The sequence below is a fragment of the Pagrus pagrus genome (assembly GCF_965226575.1).
Source record: "Pagrus pagrus genome assembly, chromosome: 2".
NCBI lineage: Eukaryota > Metazoa > Chordata > Actinopteri > Spariformes > Sparidae > Pagrus > Pagrus pagrus.
Window position 1 is genome coordinate 8,507,974 of NC_140186.1, and position 23,637 is coordinate 8,531,610.

General features: G+C 42.8%; 1 protein-coding gene across 3 annotated transcripts in view; it reads right to left on the reverse strand.

The window, feature by feature from the left end:
* Positions 1-462: 462 nt before the first annotated feature.
* fhdc1 (FH2 domain containing 1) overlaps positions 463-23,637 on the reverse strand; it is a 28,145-nt gene continuing 4,970 nt past the window's right edge. The window contains exons 1-12 of one of the 3 annotated variants that reach the window (XM_084371862.1): positions 15,191-15,252; positions 13,921-14,740; positions 11,327-11,388; positions 9,298-9,400; positions 9,095-9,180; positions 8,463-8,563; positions 7,258-7,328; positions 6,831-6,938; positions 5,966-6,036; positions 5,213-5,330; positions 4,883-5,047; positions 463-4,588 (exon numbers count right to left, since the gene is read on the reverse strand). In XM_084371862.1, coding sequence (XP_084227988.1) covers positions 2,393-4,588; positions 4,883-5,047; positions 5,213-5,330; positions 5,966-6,036; positions 6,831-6,938; positions 7,258-7,328; positions 8,463-8,563; positions 9,095-9,180; positions 9,298-9,400; positions 11,327-11,388; positions 13,921-14,424 — 3,585 coding nt within the window. In that variant the 5' untranslated portion in view covers positions 14,425-14,740; positions 15,191-15,252 and the 3' untranslated portion in view covers positions 463-2,392. Of the gene's footprint in view, positions 4,589-4,882; positions 5,048-5,212; positions 5,331-5,965; positions 6,037-6,830; positions 6,939-7,257; positions 7,329-8,462; positions 8,564-9,094; positions 9,181-9,297; positions 9,401-11,326; positions 11,389-13,920; positions 14,976-15,190; positions 15,253-23,637 lie in introns of those variants that run through there. The other 2 variants (XM_084371863.1, XM_084371864.1) reach the window with 2 other exon arrangements.

Genomic DNA, 23,637 nt, shown 5'->3' on the forward strand with positions numbered 1-23,637 from the left:
ATCTGCGCTCACATACTTCACTCTTTTACCCTTCATGTTTTAATGCAATGTAAACATATTGATAGTCAGAAAAATACTATGTCTTTACATTATGTACAAGGTGAATCACTAACCAGCAGTTTGGTGAGACGATGGAATGAAGGAAAAGTTTCTACTCTCCTTTTACAATCGGGTTTCTACTGGTGATGAGATCGGCTACATTAAGCTTTAAGGCAATGCACTGTTGTGAGTGTTGTTGCCATCAAGGCAATGGCACAAAGCAGTCTGAAAGGCAAGTGGTGTGAAATGGTCAACAGGACTTCATTAGCTCCAGTTTGCGCCTCTCGTGTGTCTCCATTATGTCCGAGTCACAGAGCTAAGCAACCATTTACATAAAATAACAATAATGATTATAATCTCTGATTTTTTAAAAGCTAAAAAGGTTCATAAAAAGGTTTTATAAAAGGTATTTCCAGACGTGAGTGTGGCCCCCTGGTGGGCAGTGAAGGCACTGCAGGTGGGCAGCAACAGGTCCTTCAGAATAAATAAATAAAAGGATGTTAAATTTTCATTAAGTTTAAATTTGCCTTAACATTTTTATGATAAAATATTTTATTAATGAAAACAAAAAATCAGAACTGATAAAACAAGGTAGTTAATTTACGTGCAGTTCTTCATTTATCTGACATTTATCCGGTGTTGTGTTAAAAGTCTGTTTTGGTGGGTGGAATTGCAGGAAACTCAATTTTAACAGGAAGGCAAAACTATTTGACACGTACACAGACTTTGACTCATCAGCATTTATCGCCGTGTCAATGACGGGATCAGAGTCGTGATTAAAAGTGTGGACTGGTGGAAGATTTTCTGATTTCAAAGAGGGCTGCTGTACTACAAGATAAACCCGATTTTTAAATCATTGACCAAGTTGGAAACAAAACTATCAGCCAGGTAGCTGGAGTCCTAGTCCACAATCATTTCGTGTGTCACAACGCATGTGTGTTTCATCCATATTCATATTTCATGATAAATGGTGATATCAGATCAACAATTTGAGTGAAAAGATTAATCTTTCAAAAATGGGCACACATTTCAGAATATCTTAGTGTAAGTATTTGGTATATATCTTCTCCCGGTATGATCTGACAGTGTTAATCTGACACTTCTACTTACCTACTATACTTCTTATTTCCAGGTTTATATGACTATATTAGAGATTATCAATGTGGTCAATGTGGTATAAATATTTTAATTGCAAACTGAATATTTTTCTCCACACGATTCTGGGAATACCTTCAAAACATCAGTAAGTTCTGTTAAACAACCTTCTGGTATCTATTTGATGTTTTTCTGTGTCGGTACACGAGAGGCACAGACTGGAGCCAGGCTGAATCATGACCAGTTATTGTTGCAGTTGAACCTCGTCAAGAAAAAGGTGCAGGCCTAGAGAAAATATGAAACGACTACATTCACAGTAGAAAAATTAGACCAGACTGTCAAAATAATCACATGACTGATGATCATGTCAGTGTCGTTTCAAACGCTTTCCTCTCAAAGCATTAGCATTGATCGTGTTATTAGCCTACGGTATACAGGAAACATCTCCTACGTGCACGTCTACTCCACGACGTTATGGAGGAGTTCTAACACATTTACAAACTACCGACACAAACATACACGAGGTACAACAAGTACCACAGTTGGTATACACTGGCTTATAATCTGTGACTTTACATATTGTAGTAACATATCTATACCAGGAATCTGTAAAAAGTGACATTGCAGTTCGAACCAATGTATCAGATTTTGTCTACATCTTCATCATGCAGAGCCGAATGAACACATACTACATTTTCTGCTGGTACAAGGCCACTGCGATCGTTCTGAGGTATCAAGCAAAGGAACGGAAAAGCAAACGGAGCGATTCTCTACAGGAGGGTGCGACAAAACTAAAAGTAACAGCAGCAAGTTAAGGTACAACGACTCTTGTAACCTGACCTGAATGAAAAAAAGACACTGAAACTCGGTCTCAAATTGTCAGAGCTCATTAGCAGCATCATACAGTCGGTAGTGATCGACATCAACATCATCACAGACACTAGCGGATACAGGACGCAGACAGCTAAGCAGGCAAAGAGGCTCCTGTGTAGAAACATCAATTTGCCATTTGTCAGTTGAGTTAATGCCCACCCCAGAAAATAAAGGAAGTTGTGAAGCTTTTTTTTTTTGTACGAACACAAGAGGAACACCTGGAGCAGTTCATTGCATCTTGCTCTTTGCAATTCATAAACCTGATACAGAGTCAGCTACTGGAGGATCCTTAGTTAGAGAGCTTGATTTTGTCTGTTGCATGACATGAGGAGTGAAAATCAATTTACATCAAACTCAAGGAGAACGTTTCTACACTAGGTTTGTTTCATTTCCAGCTCGGTTTAGCACTCCTGCTGGGCGTCACCATGTCTCTAGACTTCTCAGAAAAGCTGTTAGTCTTGCGAATATCCTCACGTGTCGGAGGTGGCGTCTGAGGTGGCGGCGGAGTCTCGCTGCGGTAGGCGCTGCGACTGGCTGCTTTCACACTCTGCACCCGCCGCAGGTTTGTCCCTTGTGGCCGCTCCTCGCTAGTTTGAACCGAGGGCGACAACCTGTTCTGCTTCAACGATGTTTGTCGACCTCGGAGTGAGGGGCTGTGAGACGGCGTGGAGGGGACGGATGGCGGGCCCAGCTCCTTCTTGGTCCTGGAAGTTGAAGCTACGGTGTTGCGGGCAAAGCTGGGGACACCAGAGGTGTTTTTTAAGCTGACTGTGTGAGAGCTGCTGTTCTCAGAGGAAGCTGCAGCAGGAGTCTGAGCTTGAGCCTGAGCTTGAGCTTGAGCTTGAGCTTGAGCTTGAGCTTGAGCTTGAGCCAGGGCTCTCATGGTGGAGCGGCACATCTTCTCCTCAGGTGCAGGTTTGGGGATGTTCCTCAGGGGTTTGGCGCTCGGCTTGTGGATGGAAGCTTTTCTCTGGGTTGAATCACGTGCCCATCTTGAAACGCCGGCTGTGAGGCTGCTTCCCCTCTGAGCTTTCGACTCGTCCGGTGGCAGGCTGGAGTGTCGGAGAGGTCTTGCGGCCTTCTCGGTCCTTCCTCTCGCTGGAGTGCTCTGATCTCGAAGAGGCCGACGTGACTCTCCATTGTCGTGCACCTCTGCTCTCTTGCTGCTACCCGTCCTTGTCAGCTTGCTAATGGGCACGACTTTACGCATGCCCTGGCTCTCGCTGCTGATCAGCACTCGTACGCCACGACCTCCGCTGGGCTTGGTCGCTTTGTTAGCTTTGCTCTTTGTGTGGGCTGGCTTTCTGCTGCTTCTCTGTGGATCTTTCTCCTGTGCGCCTTGCTTCCCCTCAGCGGTGTCACAGCTCTCTGTGTCCCACTCCTCTGTGGTGGCAGACGGAGTCATGGATGCTGCGTCCACCGATTTTGGCGCTGAAAGCTCATTGGTTGAAGCGGACTGGTCGTTGGGTGACAGGGACTCCATGTTAGAGGACAGAGAGCTTGGATCTTGCGGGCTCTCCTGATCTTTGCTGCAGTCGGCCGCTCTGAAGAGTCCCTCTTTGGTTAGAGACGAGCTTTCAACCTCAGAGTAATCCAAAGCGACAGAGCAGTCTGTTTCTGTGCAGTCTAGTATATAAAACATTGGTTTCTTATTGGATACAGAGGTGTCTAATGGGAGGGGCGTATCACAGGTTGTTGATGAAACTGTACTGTTGTCCTCTTCTTCTTTCTCTCTCTCAGGAGACACACCAGCCTGTATTGGAAGATCTAGTTTCCCTGCTCCTCCTTCTAAAACTTTACCCTGCAGGAGATTGTCCGGACTCACGGGAGAACGTCTCTCCCTCTCTAAATCAGTCACCACGACATCCCCCTGGTTGACAAAGTGCAAATGATTACTGTTATTGTTTGGACTCGGTAGGTCAAAAGCTTGAGGACCTCGAACTAAAGTGTGCTTCTCCACACTGACATTCATGTGGCTGGTGGCTGTTGGGTTGGGAAGATGTGCCGGTTTCTGAAAGACACAAAAGGGGCGAGGCAGTGCGCTGCCCTCTGACACTGATGAGTAAATATTGTTGTTGTTGTACGGATCGTTATCGTTCAGCCCAGAGGAGGAAAACCTGGCCAGAGGGCTGATGGGCTCAGTTTCTGCGTGCGGAGACGTCACTTGTCTGTCACAGCCCAGTTCGCGGTTGTCGTCCTGCGCTAAAATCCAGGGGGTCGTCCTCCGCTGCACGGCGCGGCCCGACCGAGGTAGGCTGTTAAACTTGGAGTAGTCTGTAGGATTCCCAGTGCCTCCGAACAGCTCCAGGTATCCTTGGAGTTCTCGGTCTGCTATGGAGGTCATGGTGTGACGGTGGCGGCGGGCGCTGGCAGAGCGTCCCAGAGGGCTTTGTGGGCTGTGAGACCTCTGCTGGAAGAAGTCCAGCAGGCCTTCCTTGGTGAGCATCTCCACGTCGTTCTCACTGCTGCTCCGACCAAACACACCGCTCTGATCTGCACCCGACCAAGCGAAGCGCTTCTCCTCCAACTCTCTCAGACGACGCTGCCGGGCTGCTTCCTTCAGCTCGCGGTCCGTGTTGTCCTGAGAGAAAGAGGAGAGTGGAGAAATGTTCAGAGGCAGGCAGGGAGGCAGAGATAGTAAAATCCAGCAGCTGTGACAGATTTCTGGTCTCCGTTAATCCATCAGTGCATGAAGATACAATTAAACAGGTTGTAAGAAAATTCAACATTTATTTGTTTCTTTCAACACATCCAGTCAGACTTCTTTCTAGTGATGTCGAGGTGTTCAGAGATCTCAAACAATGCTATTTTCCCCCATGGGCATGAAACCCAAAACTTTGAAAAGTTGTAACCAACCCTTTTCATGAAAACCAACCTTGACAGCTTTGTTGAACTTGTTGCAGAAGTCCTGAAAGATGCGGAAGCACTCGTCCAGCTTGAAGGTGTCCTTGTCCTCACAAAAGAAATCGATGAGAGCGTTCCCCTCCTTGCGCAGATCCAGCCTGCGTCTCTTCAGGTCCTGAAGCGTCCGAGCTGAACTCTGAGACATCAGACACACAGTTTCAATATATATAATGTTACACACCTTTATGGGTGTAATCATCCGTAGCACTTGAGTCAGCAGTTCCAGAAATGTACACTGGCCTGGATCCAGCTTTCTGTATGTCTGTGCACATGATGTATTACATAACGACTGCTGCATCACCTGCAGAAAAGGCTCCAGCTGCTGCAGCAGCTCCTGGTCTCCTTGAACCTTCTCCTCCAGAGTTTTAATCCGAACGTATAAGGAGGAAAACTCCATCTCGATGCTTTCCACTGAGATTCTACATGAAGACAGAACAGCAGCAAGAAAATGTGCTTAGAGACATTTTTTGGCGATGACATGCATAATAATCACATTACCGACTGCAAACTGTCCTCGTAACACTGCTAGGCGTGACACTTTGCTGAACGCAGTGTCAGACTGTCATCTGTTAAAGGTGAAGACAGACCCGCTGTGAGGAAATGTATGCAGGAGGGAGGGAGGCTCGGCTCTGTGGTGCAGGAGCTGTACTGACTAAACACAGAGGTGACCTTGGGAAGCTGACAGAGCCTGACAGCCACCAGCATCACACTGCAACTCTCAAAGTACTGCACTTAAGTCAGACGTCAGCTTGAGTAATGAGGCTGGATGAGCGCGTCAATTCAGCGGATGATAAAAATGTCAAAACATCAGTTACGCTTCTGGTCGTTTACAGAATAAAACACAGAAAAATATATTCATCCTATACACATTGATTCATAGAACCCCTTTAAGCTCCGGGAATGAAATTAAGTTTGGTGAAACTGAACAACCTTTGGTGGAAAATGTCCCTCACTATACTTCATAGACAAACAATCGGTGCCATCGTTCTCTTTGACAGAAAATGACGTATTACTATGTTTACAGTGTTGTCTAAAAATGTCAGGAGCAGATTACCTGGCTGCACTTTGCACATCCTGAAGTTTCTCCGGAAACTTGAGCAGCTTCTCGTCTTTTTTCTTTGCCTCCTGTGTGAAGAGACACATCATGCGAATTAAATCTTAATGTTGGTGTACTTTGCACGATCGAGTGGCATCACTGCAGTGTAAAGCACTGCTCTTTACTTTGTTATATAAGTGCTTGGCCAGCCTCTCTCGGCTCTTTTTCTGTTTCCTGTCACCATCTGCTGTCCACCTGCCCCTCCTGAAGTCGCAGTGTTTGGACGCCGTTTACTCAAACACCACTGCTGTGACAGATTTATATAAAATAAAGTCTCTGTGGCCGACAAATGATTGTCTCTTAATGCACGCTGGACTGAAATACAGTATGTCTGCACATTTTGTTTCACACATTTGAAGTTAAGTGTGATTTGACTGTAGTAATCTGATAGACCACAGAGCTTCTAATATTAAATATTAATAGGATTAAATCTGTGTTTAGTTATATCCTACACACCTCAGCGTTGTCTGAGAAAGAGTTTACATAGCACATCACTTTAATTCAGTATATTTCATTGATTCAGTACACATTCAGAAATAGTATAATCTTCTTTACAGGTGAAAAATGTGTCCAATATAAAAATAAATGGCTTCAAAAACACAAGAATATGTTACATGGTTATTATTCTTATATAGACGTATATAAAGTAGAGGTTTGACTTCATGTAGCCCAACAAACAACACACAGTAGCCTGTTAGGTGTTAACTCCATTGTCATTTCTGAAGCCGCACTTGGCTGCATTGTATTGTATTACATAAGACAGCAACGCTCTTCATGGTATTGTATATACATTGTATTGTATAACTGAAGCTTTTCCACTAACCATGGCGACAAAGTGCAGCAGGTTCATCCCTGGCTTGTTGGCTTTGGTGTCAGCCAGTGAGAGGAGGGACGACAGCTTGAACCCCACAGCGTTGCCTGCGTAGCCGCCCTGAGAAACACACAGAAACATATGAAGACGATCAAAAAAAACCAAAAATGATTTGCTTTACTAGCAAGCAGGATCTGAAATATATATGCGGAAGGCTTTAGGATTGTAAACACTGATCACCGGTATCTGACAGTAGCTTATTCCCTGACTAAGTAATGAATTCCCTGTAAGTTATGAAATTAAACGTTCTTGGTAGGTGGAGAAAAGTTTATATTCCTTGTAGAAGCTTTTAACAATAATAAAGCAAGCCTAATCTTCTAACCCAGAAGGACAGGAGAGTGGTATTAATGCACTAAGTGAACATTACTGTTGGACTTACAGCGTTCATGATGTTTCCGGCCTGCAGCACCAGATGCAGAATGGCATGAAGCTCCTCGCAGCTCATCAGCTCTATAAGATGAAAATCAATACGAAGTCAATTAGAGGATGGACATCCACACATTGCTTCACTCTCATTTTCCACCGTCACACAGAGCAACTATCAGCAGCAATAATGACAATCTGCTCTAAATTCACAGGAGGTTAACTGGAATGTGTTTCTGCATTCTGACCATGTCTCCTTTGGGACGAGCAGCGAGGGTAAACGTCCCGTACTGTTCAAAGTTTTTTCATTAAACGGTGTCATTAAAAGTTCTACTCAATTTGTCCCACGCAGTGTTTAACTGATAGCTCTGCAATGCAGTGAAAAGGTCACAGTCCTGCAGAAGAGGGTGAAGAGGGTTTAAGGAAAACCAATAAAGCACAGAGAGGAGAGTGTGACTCAGCCGAAATGACACAGGCTCAAGTGATGGCTGCAAAAAACGGATGGATGGCCGTAAAATTTGATACAGACATCCACATCCCCTTTAGGGTTTATTGTAACAACTTTGGTGCCATAGTCGGGCCCAAAACTTTGGTTTGCCAAGTATCTGGAAAATGAATGGCAGTCCCAGCAGCCTTAGCTGTACTTCATGTCTACATGTGAATTATGTTAGCATGCTAACATCCTGAACTAAAATGGTAAACATATTAAACATCTGCTGTTTGCGTGTCAGCATTTTGACTGTGAGGATGTATGAGTGCTGTAATGTAACTGAGTGTATTTACTGAAGTACTGTACTCATGTTGAGGTACATGTACTTAAAAGTAACCAACATCATACTTGAGTAAAAGTAAAGATATCATGTTAAATTATTACTTTGGTGTAAGTGAATGTTGCCCATATGAATTGGGCCTTGTTGTACCTGATATTAAAAGTATCAAAAGTTCATAAATAAAATGTATAAATAAAAAAAATCACAATTATAACACATTACAAAGATGACACAGCCTTGTCTTTCCACTCTGTCCCCACATCACTCTATCTCAGGTGACACATTCCTACTGTGTGTTCAGCACCGCTGACAGCTCAAATATCTGGGTCACCTGTCTGAGCACATGTGACTGTATGCGTATGCGTATGTGTGTGTGTGTGTGTGTGTGTGTGTGTGTGTGTGTGTGTGTGTGTGTGTGTGTGTTTAGGTTCAAGTGCCCGTGTGTTATTACCTTTAGTGGCGACGCGGACGACATCGATCTCGTGGCTCATTACAGCACAGGAAGGGAAGAACTCTTCGCGGAGGACAATGGCCTCGATCCGAACCTCGAACCTGCCAGAGACGAAGCAGAAAGGTGTTACATTTGTTGAATCGCATGTGGAGAAGCTCATCCTGTAGGTTGTGATAAGACAGACTTCTTTAACGAAATAATAAGTGACGGGCATGTTGGGTGTTTAGTCTCTCCAATCACGCCCTTTCAGTCTTATATTTCATTCGTTTTATGACAAACCGATCTCTAGAGTTGAAAATTTGACTTTTAAACTCACAAACATCATATGTGTAATTCAAGGCACAATTCAAACTGGATCAAATAATTATATGTCTCTTGCCATTCACTAGCATCTAATGAAAGTGACATGCCCTCGCCTCTCTATTAATGTGCACTGTCCAAAAAACAAACAGACAAGAAACATACAAACACAACACTTTTATATGACTACGTGTGAGGGAGGAAGGCGGCGCGATGTTGTTGTAAAGTCCCCACAAAATGCAAATCTATCGTCAGAATGACTGTCAAACAAGTGACTTCACATTTCCCCTTTGACTGAGACTACACCGTGTACTCTATAGAAATCCACTTACCGAGGCACCTGGATCAGGAGGTACATAAAGGAATCGACCAGCGTCAGCTTGTCTGGGTCTCCTTTAAACGACTGAAGTTTCTTGATCTGTCGGGAGAATAAGAGAAAGAGGAAGCTCAGCAGTCTGTATTGTTTTCTGTCTCCATTCACTGTCTTTTATCATCAGTTTGAGTTGAAGCCACACAGACATTCACAAACACAGACCTCCTCAGTGTCAGGCAGGAGCTTCAGCAGGTCTTTGAGCAGCTCTGCTCCATAAATCTTTCCCTCTCCTCGTCGTATGTCTTCAACAATGGAGCGGTTGGACCTGGAAGACAAAGAGTTTATTTCGTTTAGGATCGATGATAGACGGCACAGGTGCTCTCTCTTAATGCTCGCTCCCGTTGTGTTTACAAATGCAGTAAAAAAAACAGCTGTTAGTCTGACGTCCCCGTCGGAGCTGACTTCATTAAATGGAAAAGCAAAACTAAAAATACGGACAAAGACGAGACAAGTAAAATGAAAAACATCCTCTTCAGCTGAGCTCAGTTCAACATGTTTTCTCAACCATGACTCATTGCTTCTCATAACACGCTGAAGTCTGGTGCTGCAACACAATTCCCAGTTACATCACGGAGATAAAAGATGACTGTTAGAAAACCTTCAAGGACGATATTCAGTAAGCTGACACCTTATAATGTGATGTAACACGTTACAGCAGCTTTGTTATGAATGTCACCTTCGTGCTTTTACTGCATAATTCACTGACTGTATCAGAAACACATTTATTTAACTCCAGGCCTGAGTTTTATTGTTGTATTAGATCAAATTATATGTACAGCTGACATCATGAGCTGCAACGATTAGTCTTTTAATCGATTAGTCCATCACAAGAATACTAAATGTCAAACATTTACTGTTTCCAGCTTCTTAAATTTAAGGATTTGCTGCTTTTCTTTCTCATTTATTCCAGTAAATGAATCTTTGGGTTTTGGACGGTTGGTTTGACAAAAGAAGATGTCACCTTGGGCTCTGGGAAACTGTAATTAGCACACATTTTTTTAAAAACATTTTACAGACTCGACAATTTATCTTGAAAGTTAGTGGCCGCACTGTTGTAGTGTTGCTGTTTTATTCAAGATCCTAAATTTATGGATTGCTGCATGCAAGAGTGTCACTTTATGTTGTAAAACGGTGGGAACATAAGGGCTCAGATGAAGAGAGACATTTTTTTTGAATGATATTCAACATATGTGTTTTTTTGGCAGTGTAATAGAGGATCAGTATGAGGTCAGAGTAGATAATTACAGTGGCACTTTGAAAGGATGTTGTGAAAACTGAACTAAAGCATTTGTCAACACATGTAGGAGAGCATAGAGGATGACATATATGAAGAGGTTGAGCACATGTTAGATTTGAAGTCAAATAAAAAAAGGCACACGCACAAAAGTAAACACTAACTGTGATGAAGTCACTGCTCAAACTCAGTCCTGACTGAGTACAGTAAAGCTCACAGTCAAATGTCATTAAAATACAGAGGGGAGCCATGCAAATACACCGTCATGCAAAACAGACACCTAACACACTTTTTGTACTCTGCCGCTCCAGACGACTTCTGTAACACAACGCTGAGTCCAGTCGAACACGCCTCTAGATTTCCTGAACCAATTAATTATAAACAATGGAGAGCTAAGAAGGCCTCTTAAAGACACTGACACAGATTTTGACCCTAATCTTCCTCAGTTATTAAGGTTTTTACTTCCTCAGTCAGGCGCTGAAACACAAACTGAAACTGAGAGTGTTTTCAGGATAACATCAGTGATAAGTCTCATATCTCTGGGCAGTCTGAACAGCTGAAACGCACCATTATCCTGCTTCATCTACCACTTTGGATTATAAAGTCTTATGATGTTATTCTCTATTAGATATTATCAGTTTTATTACATCTATCCCGAGTCGCAGATTAGCTTGGGAGCAGATATTGTTTTTGTTAGCTAAACAGAAAACTGTGTGCTGTCGTCATCAACTGACACACAGTAAAAGACATTAACCTATGTTAAGTGTTCTTTAGAAAGCACTCTCCACCACCATCATCAAAACACCGAAGATGCAATAACAAGTCATGTTTGACTCCAGAGACTAGAGCCGAGCAGCACCAACGCTGTTCACTGAGACATCTTATGTTGTTTTGTTTCCCACTGAGCTCTAAGGAAGCAGCTCTTCTCTCAGGTAGTGAAGCAGGTGGACGACTTACTTCTTGAACTGCTTCAGGAAAATGCCCACATTCATTCCTCTCTTCGAGTCGAGGATGCTGATCTGAAAACAAACGAAAGGCACAATAAGCGATACGTGATTTCATTGTGGTTAAACACACAATGAAACACACACACACACACGGTATGTACCCACCCCCCTCCCCTTCTCCTTGTTGTTGCTTGAGTTACCGACACCACCCCGACCACCACCCGTTGTCACCCTATGGGACACTGAAACTCCACCGGGCCTCACTGTGGTTCACACACCTCCCTCGTTAACAATGGCGCGTACATGCTTCCTTTCACAGGCGACTGTACAGTACGTACATTTTTAAAAAGGCTCCCTCGCAAGACCTAATTACTGCTTTTAAATCATTTAAATAATAAATTAAGTTTTGGAGATACCTGCCGCATTTTATGGAACTAGATGGCGCTCAGCTGGTGGTGAAAAACATACAGATGAAAAACTGAACAGCAGTGTCTCTTTCCAGAAATCATGACCCGGTTACTCAAGATAATCCTCAGACCTTGTTGATAATTAGTTAATAGTTTCATGAAGGAACTATTTTCTTTCTACCGAACTACAGCCGCCAGCCGTATCACTGCACACATGGCAGCATGCTTCCACTCATGCTTGAGATGCTGGCTAACTAAGCTAAATAAGCAAGCTAACAAGCCGAGTGACATCTAGACATCTAGAGAAGGCAGACATCTCTACGGACGCTATCTCCAAAACTCAGTAACTCACAACAAAACAATCTAGATGAATAGATAGCACTACAGGAAAGAGAACAAAGATCTTTTTTTGATTCTTGGGTTGAAAAATCTTTGTGTTTTGGACCGTTATTTGCACAAAAAAGCCGAGAGAGGACGTCACCTTGGGCTCTGAGAACTGGGTTAGTTCTCAGAGCAAACAATCAATAAATAATCAATCAACTGAGGCTGAAAACTGTTTGAAGCCCTAATATATATGAAAAACAAGAGCACACAAAGAGCATCAACCACAGATACAGTATGTTCCTGTGTGCACATTATTTTAAACTCCCAAAGGAGTTTTTGGTCACAACTGTTCCCTGCTGACAATGTGAGGTTTGACCAGCAGCAGCCGGTTCATTGTGGGGACACTGAGGAGTCTCCCTGCGCCTCACGCAGGTATTGCTTTACAGTTCACACGTTACCTTCCAGGAGTCCATAAAGACGCAAACATGTTTTTTGTTCTGTTTTTGAATGCAAATCATTTTTTGCACTGAAAGAAAAGCTGTAACTGAGCACCGTTACCTAACGCGTCCCTGCAGGGGTATCTTAATACAGTGGGAGCAGGGTAGAGTTATGTACTGGAGTATTGTGATGTGTGTTCAGGACCTGAGGTAACATGTGCAACACAATGGCAGTGGATGCAAGAGTTTGTGGGCATCGGGACGAGGAATGTTCTGAATCTGAGCGTTTCAATGACAGCAAACTGAATATAGATACTATAATATTTGTAATTACAAATCTGAGAGCGTTCCAGTCGGTAGATCCTCATCAGGTAAGATTCAGGCCAAAATCCTGACTGTGACTGTGTGAGTTTTTGGCCTGATGCTTATCATTATTACGTAATAACATGCTAAATGTTCTTGAAATTCATATAATATACAGTTTAATATAAATCCTAAATCTGAAAAAAAAACACTTTCCTCAGCAATAAAAAAATCTGTGAAACTGTCCGCACAGATCACAAACAAGAGCACTTTTTAAAATCTTATTTGTTGAGTCGGTGTCATGTCTGTGTTCGACAGGCTTGTTGGAGAGGAGATAAATATTATACTAATCACTGTTTACTTTATGAAAAAGGCAATCAAGTCCTCACAAGCAGCAACAACAAGGGTAACTATACGCTTTTTGTCTCTGTCTAAAGCTGCCTCAGTATATCTCATCTTCTCAAATTCAAAGCGACTTTTAAGCAGATCAGATCAAGTAAATCCTGAACTTGGGACATCTCATCATATTGGATACATTTGAGATCTATGTGATTGTCTATGATACTGTTTTGTGACTGGCTGTGGGCTTTGTGCGTCTTCTACAAAAGAGAGATCTTGATCTTAATAACTACGTTACACGCACACTATTATTAAAATATAATTAAATATGGCAGTTTGCGACACACGGCCTTCGTGCCTGTTTACAGTCAGCTCTGTGCACTGCCTGGCCGACAGTTTGTAAGGTCGGGGTAGAGATGCCCACATTTCTGGTCAGAAGGAGACACGCACCTACTTTCAAACACTTCAGAAGACTTTGATATCAACAAATATCACTGAGGGAATGAAAGTCGGAGGCTTCACTAGCCATGTAAACAGCTGCACATGGTACAGTAACAGGACATTATGTGCAAGTAAACGTAGTCACTGAGACGACGTGAGTAAGTACATGTTACATAATAAGTACTGGTGATTGTTAAAGGGAGTTGTAGTGGCAAGTCCTGCACGTTGAATATAATGACTTCTTAGAGAAAGGGCCACTTTAATCTTAAGAGGATTTATTTACAATCACTGTTTCAACACTCTCTAAGTGTTGCTGGTGTCAGTGTTACAACAGACTCGTGACAACCACTCACCTCATCCTTGCTGCTTTCCTTGAAGGAGCGCGACCTGGAGATACGAGCTGAGCTTCCAGTGGCCGGTGTCGACCCACGTATGCCTGTCAACGCCTCCTCTTGCTGCCCGAACAGCTCCTCCACAGAGCGAACATCGATCTGATACTGCTGCTGCCGCACCGCCATCGTCCAGATGTTGGGCTTCCCGCGTACCTTCTCCTCCGGTATCGGCTTCCAGAAGAAGCTGCGGACGCGGCGCTTCTTCCTTGCGTTGTGGCTGGTGGATGTGGTCGCGGGGGGTGGAGGGGGCGGGGGTGCCCCCGGCGGCGGCGGCAGGGGGGGCGGTGGCGGAGCATCATGCTTAGAGGTGTCGGGGGCGTCACTGAGGGAGGGTACGGTGGCGTGAGTGTGTCCGGACATAGAGGAAGGGTCAGAGGTGGTGATGGAGGAAGTGGTGCAGCTGCTTCCCTCGCTGCTGCAGCTCTCTGGCTCATTGGTTGTGGATGGACAACTCATAACAAGCATCACAGGGACGAGCAGTCAGCATATGAGCTGACACAGAACACAAAATGAATATGTCTGATCAGCGTTTACTCTTCTTCAAAATGATCTCCGAAGAACTATTTTGTTTTTTTCACTCTGGGGAACATCAAAATGCTGCAGGGTACGTCCCCTCACTGCTGGAGGAAGGAAGGTGTCCCTTCATCTGGTCACAATGAAGGGAGCACGTCCTTTGATTCTGTCCATCTCCATCACTCAGCTGGTCATCCATCGTGCTGAGCAGAGCCTTTGAAGGTTACCTCCCAGGGGGAGAGGGTAGGGGGCGGCAACGGCCATGGAGCTACGAGAGCAACAAAAACAACATAGGACAGGATTATACAGAGGTAGTCATGCATGTTGTCATGGACAATCTGAAATTAGGGGAAATTAAGGGGTGCGACAGATCAAAAGACGAGGGGTACCCAGTCAAAGGGGCTCACAATGAGGGGAATGGCAAATCCTATTTTTTCCTGCTTTTGAAGGGCTTTGAAGTCAGGCTGTGGGGTGTATAATGATCAGAGACATCCACAGCTTAGCTTCTGTTACACAGTTTGGTATCGTTTTCAATCTGAAGAAGTTCTCATGTAGCGGACATCGAAGAAAGATACAAGATTAAACAATGATGTAACTTTAAAGTAGTGTGTTCTGTGGTGCAGTGAAAAAGTAAAACATGAAAAGTAACTTTGTCCAATAAATAAATAAGTTCAACTAAAATCAGTTCTTGCTGTATGTCCAATAATGGCCAGCTCACTTATTTCTGGGTTCATTTCAAATGTATACTGGTGGCCAATCAGCATCCGGTGCTAACTTTAGCTTTATGGAAAACAACCGGCGGTCTCTCATGTATTCACATCAACATCATCTGTTGCCGTAGGGCAGAGTCTGTTGCGTAGCAACGGCATTAACAAAAACAACACAGTGCACCAGGAAAAAAATTGAGATTAGGCAAATCCAACAAAGACACACGTTACCAGGCACAGAAACGGACATATACACGACTGCACATGCTTATTTGCTTTAGAGCAAATCTTAATCTGTAAATCCCTGGGTGGACTTCAAATTCATTGAAATACAAAGCTTTTAAAGGACGACTCTTCAGTTACATTGTAACTCCTGCAAAACTCTGAGCTGAGCTGACAGCTCACTGCGACAGGAGACGGGTGGAGAGGGGCATGAGGAGGAGCATGAGCTAACAAAGACATCACACAGTGATAATCTACAACCAGTAATACCACCAGATCATAAACATAAAATAAAGAGATAAATAATAAGTCGATTGACACACAAAAAAAGAATTAACACGTATTTTGATTATCTGTTAATTGTTGAAAATAGTCAGTGCTTACTGGTTAAATCATACAGACAGTATTTATCATCAGGGCTCCAGGGTGCGACCGGTGCACCTGAAACTAAGCCATTTATTTTTTAAAGAAGTTACAACAGATTGATGCAATGTCATCTTGCAATTGCTGTGATCTGAATGAAAAAAAACATGTATTTGCACCTTTATTCCTGTTAACAACCATATACATAATGTGTTAGAATAAGAATTAAATTAAAATGATAGATTATTACTGGATGCACCTAAAGTATGTGCGTGTGCACCTAAATGAAAAAGCTACAGACGCACCAGTGCAGCCGGTGTGAAAAGTGAGTCTGGAGGAGTAACAGTAACTGGACTATTGAGGCCATTAATGATATCAGTATTTTTGGACTGCATCTAACTAATCATTCTTAATTATCAAGATTATTTTCTCAACTAATTGATTAACCATTTGGTCTTAAATAAAGTAAATATTTGATCTATTTTAATGTGAAGAGAGATCAAGTGACGAGAATCTGGAATCACCCAGTTGACAACTAGACTACTTAAGTAAAAAAAAAACAGTCTTTGAAAACACCAGAGGATAATTTATTTAATACATACAGTAAGAGGTTATTGATGGTATCGTAAATTATTACTGGAAAACCCAACCAGTCCTCGACCTCACAGACCAGAAGGAGACCAGAAGGAAAGGAAGCACTTGCCTCGCCCACCCTCCTCTGTCTCTCTTTGTCAAATTAACGGTTTCACTGTAGCTCTCAGTTGGAGGGAAACTGCTTCTGTTTCAGGACAACACATCACTCACTGCCACGGTTGACGTGACTAGAGTGATCTGATACCTCTTCTTGGCCTGAACAAAGAAATGAATGGTGCTTCTGACAAAAAAAACAGGAGATAAATCAGAGGCAGGGTGGCGATGGGGGTGAATATGTTGCTTCCAACAACTTAACGGAAAGAGTTTGGTTTCAGGGCAGATGATCAGTCTGGGCATTGGTTCAAAATAAATATACTAATGAAAAATGTCATGCTGTTGATTTCTATAATCAGCTCTCTACCACTTACACAACTTTGAAACATCTTAGTGGTAATCCCCCGTGAGATAGCAGCCTTCACCACCTGATACTCGGAGATTATTACTAATTAATAAAGCAGACGTCACAAATGGCCTCATGTTGCCAACATCAGCCTGCGTGCTCAGCTGTCCCGTCCTCGGAGCTGGACCACACCGTCACTCATGTCTAATTCATAAGACTGTGAGAACATCTGACCTCACACCGAGTCTTCGCCTTCTGCGGTGCTTAAAACGTGAGTACGCTAAGGGATGCTACTCCCTCGTCTGTAGGCCTACGTTAAAAATGAAGCTACGTGTAGGAGCCGGTTAGCTTAGTTTAGCGTAGGTTACCTCTTGTTTCTTTAATCTGTACAATAAAACAAAGAGACCCCACAAAGTCAAAGCATGTTGGGCTAGCTAGGCTAATGGTCGGGCACATCACCCCATAAAACAACTAACAGTGTTTTTCACTCTTTGGTTTTTGTACAAGTTGAAATCAGCTCTCCGTGATTGATTTGTAGCCTTTCACATTCATTTAATCATATTTCAAAAGGGACAACATCGACCAAGCAACAAGTCTGTAACTGACATCCTTTTGTCTGACATGATTTACAGAGAGGAAGCCACCTGTCAGTAACACTATCCAGAGGAGCCCTGAGGGAGAGAAAAGACTCTGTGTTAGACAGTTTCCAGATTCTTCACATCCACCTGCTGCCATGACTGAACACAGACAGATAGTGGGGTTTCATTTAAAAGTTCACCTGTTGTCAGCCCTGAGGCATTCCCGCCCCTATCAGTCTTCATTACTGACAAGTACGAAGCGTACCCCACACCCTGTCATTAGTCTTTGATCGGTAACACAGCCCAGGAAAACCTGAGGTCGACATGAATATGTTTTTCTGAAGCAGTGGTATCGGGACCTCTTGTCACAAGACAAAACTGAGGTTCTGATGGTTCCACTTGGGTCCGAGTAACTGAAACCACACCCAAGACCCAAGTCAGCAATTATATTCAGATTAAAAACAGTGATAATTTTCATTTGTCCAGTTTCTAACAAATTAATGTCTGTCAGGATGAAATATTTTGTGAAATTATAACAAAGCGTTTGTTCAACCTACTTTATCTTAATCTTATCTTAAACACTCCCATTAATACATATACCTTTTATTTGTTGCATCGATGTCTGCAAGACACAAGGAGATTGAAGGGCAAATGGCGATGTTTTTTATCCTCATGTTTACATCAGACTGTGGCTCTTTCATCCTTTTTGAATCACAACTCTTTTCTTGAAATTCATTAATGCACGTTGATTTTAAGTAGGCCTGTTCTGGGTAGGACATTTCAGAAGACCTCTAATTTGACGGGTTGCGATATGATTAACAGAGTTTTTTCAATCTGGCTGAACTGGTCACCCTTAGACAAACTATGCAATGTTGAAAGTAGGCTTTTGCTTCATTTTAAGGGGTCCTGAAGGAAGAAGAGAGTCCAGAAGCGTCTCAGACTTCAGTGACAAATTCAAGGAAAAACCTTCATAAATATGTCAAGAAACAATACAGATGCTTCAGAAGGCTCACTGAATAATTTGATAAGTGTATTCTTTGTCCAAAAGCACCAAATGAGGGGATATCTCTCAGATGAGTGGTGTTAATCCCTCCGGTAGAGGTCTAGAGACTTGGAGACCCTATGTCAAGGAGCACTGAAGCTCTCACTCCTCTTTAGTTACATAACAAGACCTCTGACTGTATGAAGCATTTTTCTCAATCTTTAAAAAACATTCTGCAAAGCTGAAAAAAGATTTGAACCGGAGGTAACTGTCATCAAGCATCCAGGGAGCCACAAAATCCAAAATAAATAATCCCAAAGGTCAAGGCGCTACTGCCTGTTATAGTAATTCGCTGTTGGTAGATTCTAGTTCAATTTCCTGAGGGTCAGTGAACACCCCACAGAGCCGAGGTCTTTCGCTTACACCGTAGGGGCAAAGGGGTGCGTTCACAGGAATTTGGCGAGTCGCGCTCCATCATCATTACCATGGGAGCGCTCGTTAGCAGAGCGAGGTTTTGCGTAGGGCTCAGTGGGATGTCGCTGTCAGACCTGTTTGTTTTTTGATCCCTCCGACCAACTTCATCTCTACTTGTCCAAACAGTGTTAAAGGGGCAGCTGGTGACAGTTTGTACTTTTTAAGACCGTAACATTTTGCTCGGTCATTATCGAATCAGCTTTGGATTGTTTTTCTTTCCCTAACATTTAATGAATCAAGTGGAAAGTGCCCTCACCCCACTGTGACTTATCGATTGTTTTGTCCACCCAGCAGCCCAAAGATATCCAATTTGCAATGGTATAAAACAAGAAAAATCAACTTTATCATCTCCAGGCATCTCTTGTTTCTCCTCCCTCCCTATTTATTGCATCCTTTTTGTGTTTTGTGTAGTCGGCCCTCTTTCAAGGTACAAAACTGTATGTAAGGCTCATGGATCTTAGATTAAACTGGCAAACTGGGCAGTGCTGATCACATATAATTTAAAAGCCTGTTACTGTATCATCTATTTCTTGTCTCAAATGTTATCAGAAGCACATTTTTTGAGTTTTGTTTGGGTATAGCTTGAGATTGTTTTTGACCAATCCTGCTTGGCTCTACGTCACATCTTTCGTTGCTCTTACTGGTTGTAGTTTTAGTCATTTTAGTCTGCGACCCTTGATAATGCCCCTTGCAAATTGAAAATTAACTGAGCGGTTCCAATATGTATTTGCCTGACTAATGAAGCCAGTTCAATCAGGGAGCAATCGCTCTAAGTTGTCATCAAACCTGAGCCTTCACCTCTTGGGATTTTAAACAAGCTGTTTGTCTCTCTACTGTCACAGGGAGTCCGTGCCACTTTACCCTTTCCCCACTCAACCACCATGATACCAAGGGCCCTGATAATGGCTCCCAAGAGGGATCTCTGTAAGGCCGCCATCTAAAGGGTTTTCACAGATTAATTGATTGAACTGATAAGCTGCTAACTTACCAATCACTGTGCGAGAATCATGAACAAACACGTACAAACTGTCTGTGCTTTACCACTTGGATTGTGTGTTTCTGTATCCTGCAGCAGCTCAGTGAGTTTTCTGGGACTTTTTGGATGAAAAGGACTTAAAGTCCACTTGGGAACTCTCTTCACAGCACTGGCTTATCTCTCTGATTTCCATGTCTTGTTTACAATGGAGAGGATACACAATAGACTGAGCATATTCTCAGCAACAACGCACACAGACACACACTTCCCCCGGCTACGACTGCCCAGATACCAAAGACAAAAGGAGCGCAGTGCCAAAAATTCTCTTTTCACACACAGAGGATATGAAATGACACCTTTTAGGTGTGTGTAGCAAACAGAGACAAGCGTTTACAGTACGGCGGCTCTTGGCAACCGCAGAGAGACTGCGGTTCATCATTCAGATGTAGCAGAAGGTGACAGACTGCAGCAGGATCTCTAATGTATTCAAGCCATATAAATCTGGTCTGTTACATAAATCACATTCAGCCTCCAGCCTTGCATGTAAACAAAATGCACCATAATCAAACAAGATGTACGTCACTTCTATGTAAAAAAAAACAACTTGCTCTTAGCACACTTTGTGTTATCAGGACAAAATACGCTTCAGTTTCAAGCTAAATATCTGATGAACTGCAGGTCATTCATCACCTCATGCCACTGGTTGTGTAATGCACCATAACACCCGAGCAGAGCACAGCAGAAAAGTCGTCTAATTGGGAAACACGGTGGTGGACAAAGAGCCTATTATTCAGAAAATCCTGGATTTATCAAATATTTTCAAAGATTGAGAGCTTGGTACTGACATGTCTGTATTTTCGGAGTGAACTCTGGCAGAACCTGACAGGGTAAATTATTCATGTCCCCATGAATAAAGTAACCTCTCTTCCAACACGACTGCTGATGTCCTGAGTGGATAGCCACTCAGTGGTGCTGACCCAGAGGCAAGTCACCTGTGCAGGTTTATGGCTCGGTGAAATATTTATAAAGGAGGAGCAACATGTCCTTGAATGAGAAGAAATATAACTTCTGTATCTTGTCTCTAGAAATGGACAGGTTTTATGCTATATCAGGATTCTTGCCAGGTTCAACAAGTTCAAAGTGGAAACAGACAACTTCCACCGCATTTTATAATAACTAGCATTAGCAACTAGCATTACTGCTTACAACAGGCTTGAAAACATATGTAAGGCCAGAGGAAAGAAAATTAAGACTTTTTTCATATCTTTGAATTAGGGCTGTACTGAATTGTTCAAAGCTTCATTCATCATTTCTGAATCAACGCTGCAGAGCACTTTTTTTTGTGCATATTTGACTGTTGATTCTCAAATCACGGCCGTCGAATACAGACGCTTGCTCGGATTGAGCCACCAAATCGCGGGTATCTGACGACCTAGAAATGAGACACAACAATCAACTATCTTTCTCCAGAAACGTTCACCTTGAACGGGGCGGTCCAGCAGCAATGTAACAGCCCTTTGACGCCCTTTTGTTGAGTAAAGGCCTGCAGATACCCTGCATGTGAGGTCCAAAATGCTTAATTAGCTCATCTGATAATCAACTTTGAAGGATCAATGAGTTAAAACACTCAAGCTTTCAGCCCTACTCCCTCGACACAAAGCGATCACGATTTGGCCTCCGGATGAGCGAATACATCAATGGACATGTCAGGACTCTGTCCACAGGCTGTCAAATCAGATAATCCTCAACACAGGAGGAGTCTCCTTTATTTCCTCGGCTCAGCTCCGACATGTCTGCTGATCTTTTAACTTTTGTTCAAAAGGTTGACAGAGTTCGTGCCACTTCTTTTTTCCCTTTCAGCAGCCCTAATTTATTTAGTGAAAAAAAAGAGGACACTGATTAAAACAGTACTTTATGTGACACGTAGCTTCAAAACATTTGTTGCACATACAGTCCAACAGCCTCCAAAACACACAGCCATGTGTCGCACAGTGGGCCTCGCATGGAGGATTAACGTGGCTTGAACAAAACTCAGCAGTTCACTTCACTCGCAAAGCTGCAAAATCGTTTTAAGGAGATTATTACATGGTGTTATTTGTCTAGAGTGAGGAACATAACTCTTAACGAGGCCAAGGTACAGTTCCTGGTACGTCATGCAATGTGAAAGTAAACCTGCAATATTGACGAACGCGGATCTTTCCATCACGTTTATCTGCTAAAAGTCGGCTGAGCATCATTCTAGTTATCTAACTTTGTTGATGTTAAGCTGCAGGAAATAGGAACAAACATGAAAACTGAGAACTGTCTCCTTAGATCGATTTAAATAAACAGCTGAGGTCCTGCTCAATTTTTAGCATGGCAATTAAATCCACCTAAAAACTGTCCCTGATGTTCCTCTGCCTCGACTCAAAACTGGCCCACAATCTACAATCAACGTTACTTAAAATAGACCGCAATCTCCCGTCCATCTCTGTCTCTGCACCACAGACCCATTCAGTGTGAGAAGAAGGAAGCTGTCAGCTGGAGGTGACAGGAGTGTCTTTTTAATTCATAAAGTTTAATAAGCACCCTGATTATTAACCTCACAACCCCAATTATCTTGTTTTTTTCTATAACTGAGCAAAGAATACTTGAGGATTGAAATTTTTTAAATAAGTCACCCAGTAGGTAGTTTTTATTGTTGTGGACAACTGGATTATAATTTGTATTTTCTAATCAAGTTGGTATGAGAGCAAATCTCCAGCTTGTGCCACCAGCGTGGCTGAACCTGAGATTTAGCAATGTGGGTTTCTGGGTTATGTAGTACAGACTGGAAAGTACAAAACACTTGGCTGGATATTTGTGGCAGTTTTGATTAATGATCACGTCAAACAATTATGGCATTGTGTTCTGCTGCTACACTTTGAGTCCTGTTCATGAGTCATGAAACCGAGTTGCATCCTTCTGTATCATCCACTGACCCAGCTCTTGCCCTAGGACCGCCCAGTCCTGTGTCAATGGTGTCTACGATACATTAGAAATACATCATAAATCATAATTACATTTACAGGGTTAGGTTAGTAATTGGGAATGTGTTCTTTCGTCACTTTATATATATAAAATGTAAAAAAAATAGCTGAAGCGCCATTTATAATGGGGTCATAGCTCAAGATGACGTCTTCACGTCGCTTGTTTTGTCTGACAAACAGCCCCAAACCCAAAGATATTCAGTTTAAAACAATGTAAAACAGAGAAAAGCTGCAACTTATCATTTAATCAACTAATTATTTCAGCAGAATTGGAAATGCTCTTAGAAGTAAGCTTGTGATTGATGAGTCATTATAGTCAAGACTTATTTCATGCTGTGTGGGATCGTATCAGTCCCGTTTCAGATCCTAAATTATCAGCTGTTTACCAACAAAACTCTTATCTGCTCCGTCAGTTGTTAAGAGGATAATCACAGATTTCTTGTTTGCTTGAATCAGATTTAAAAAGGCTTTACTGTTGGTTCTGATTAGATGAATTCCCTCTCCAGTTACAGGTGAGCTGACAGGCGTGATACAACCTGTGTTACAGCTGAGACAGTCGTTCATATTAGTCTTAGCTGAACCCGTCTGAAGCCTGTTCAAACAGTCACTGACACGGCAGGCGTGCGTGCTCTGCAAACTGTCAGCTTTAATCTTTAAAATCTGAAAACCTCGTTCGAGACACGGGCTGTTATTAGCAGATTTATGCTAAGCTTGGGGGATGTGTTGTGTTGGGGCCTCCTGTATCTGCACACAGTCGTTACTAAACCCTTCGTTCTCTGACTCTGCAGGTGCTCGTGTGACAGGAGGAGGTGCAGTGAAGTT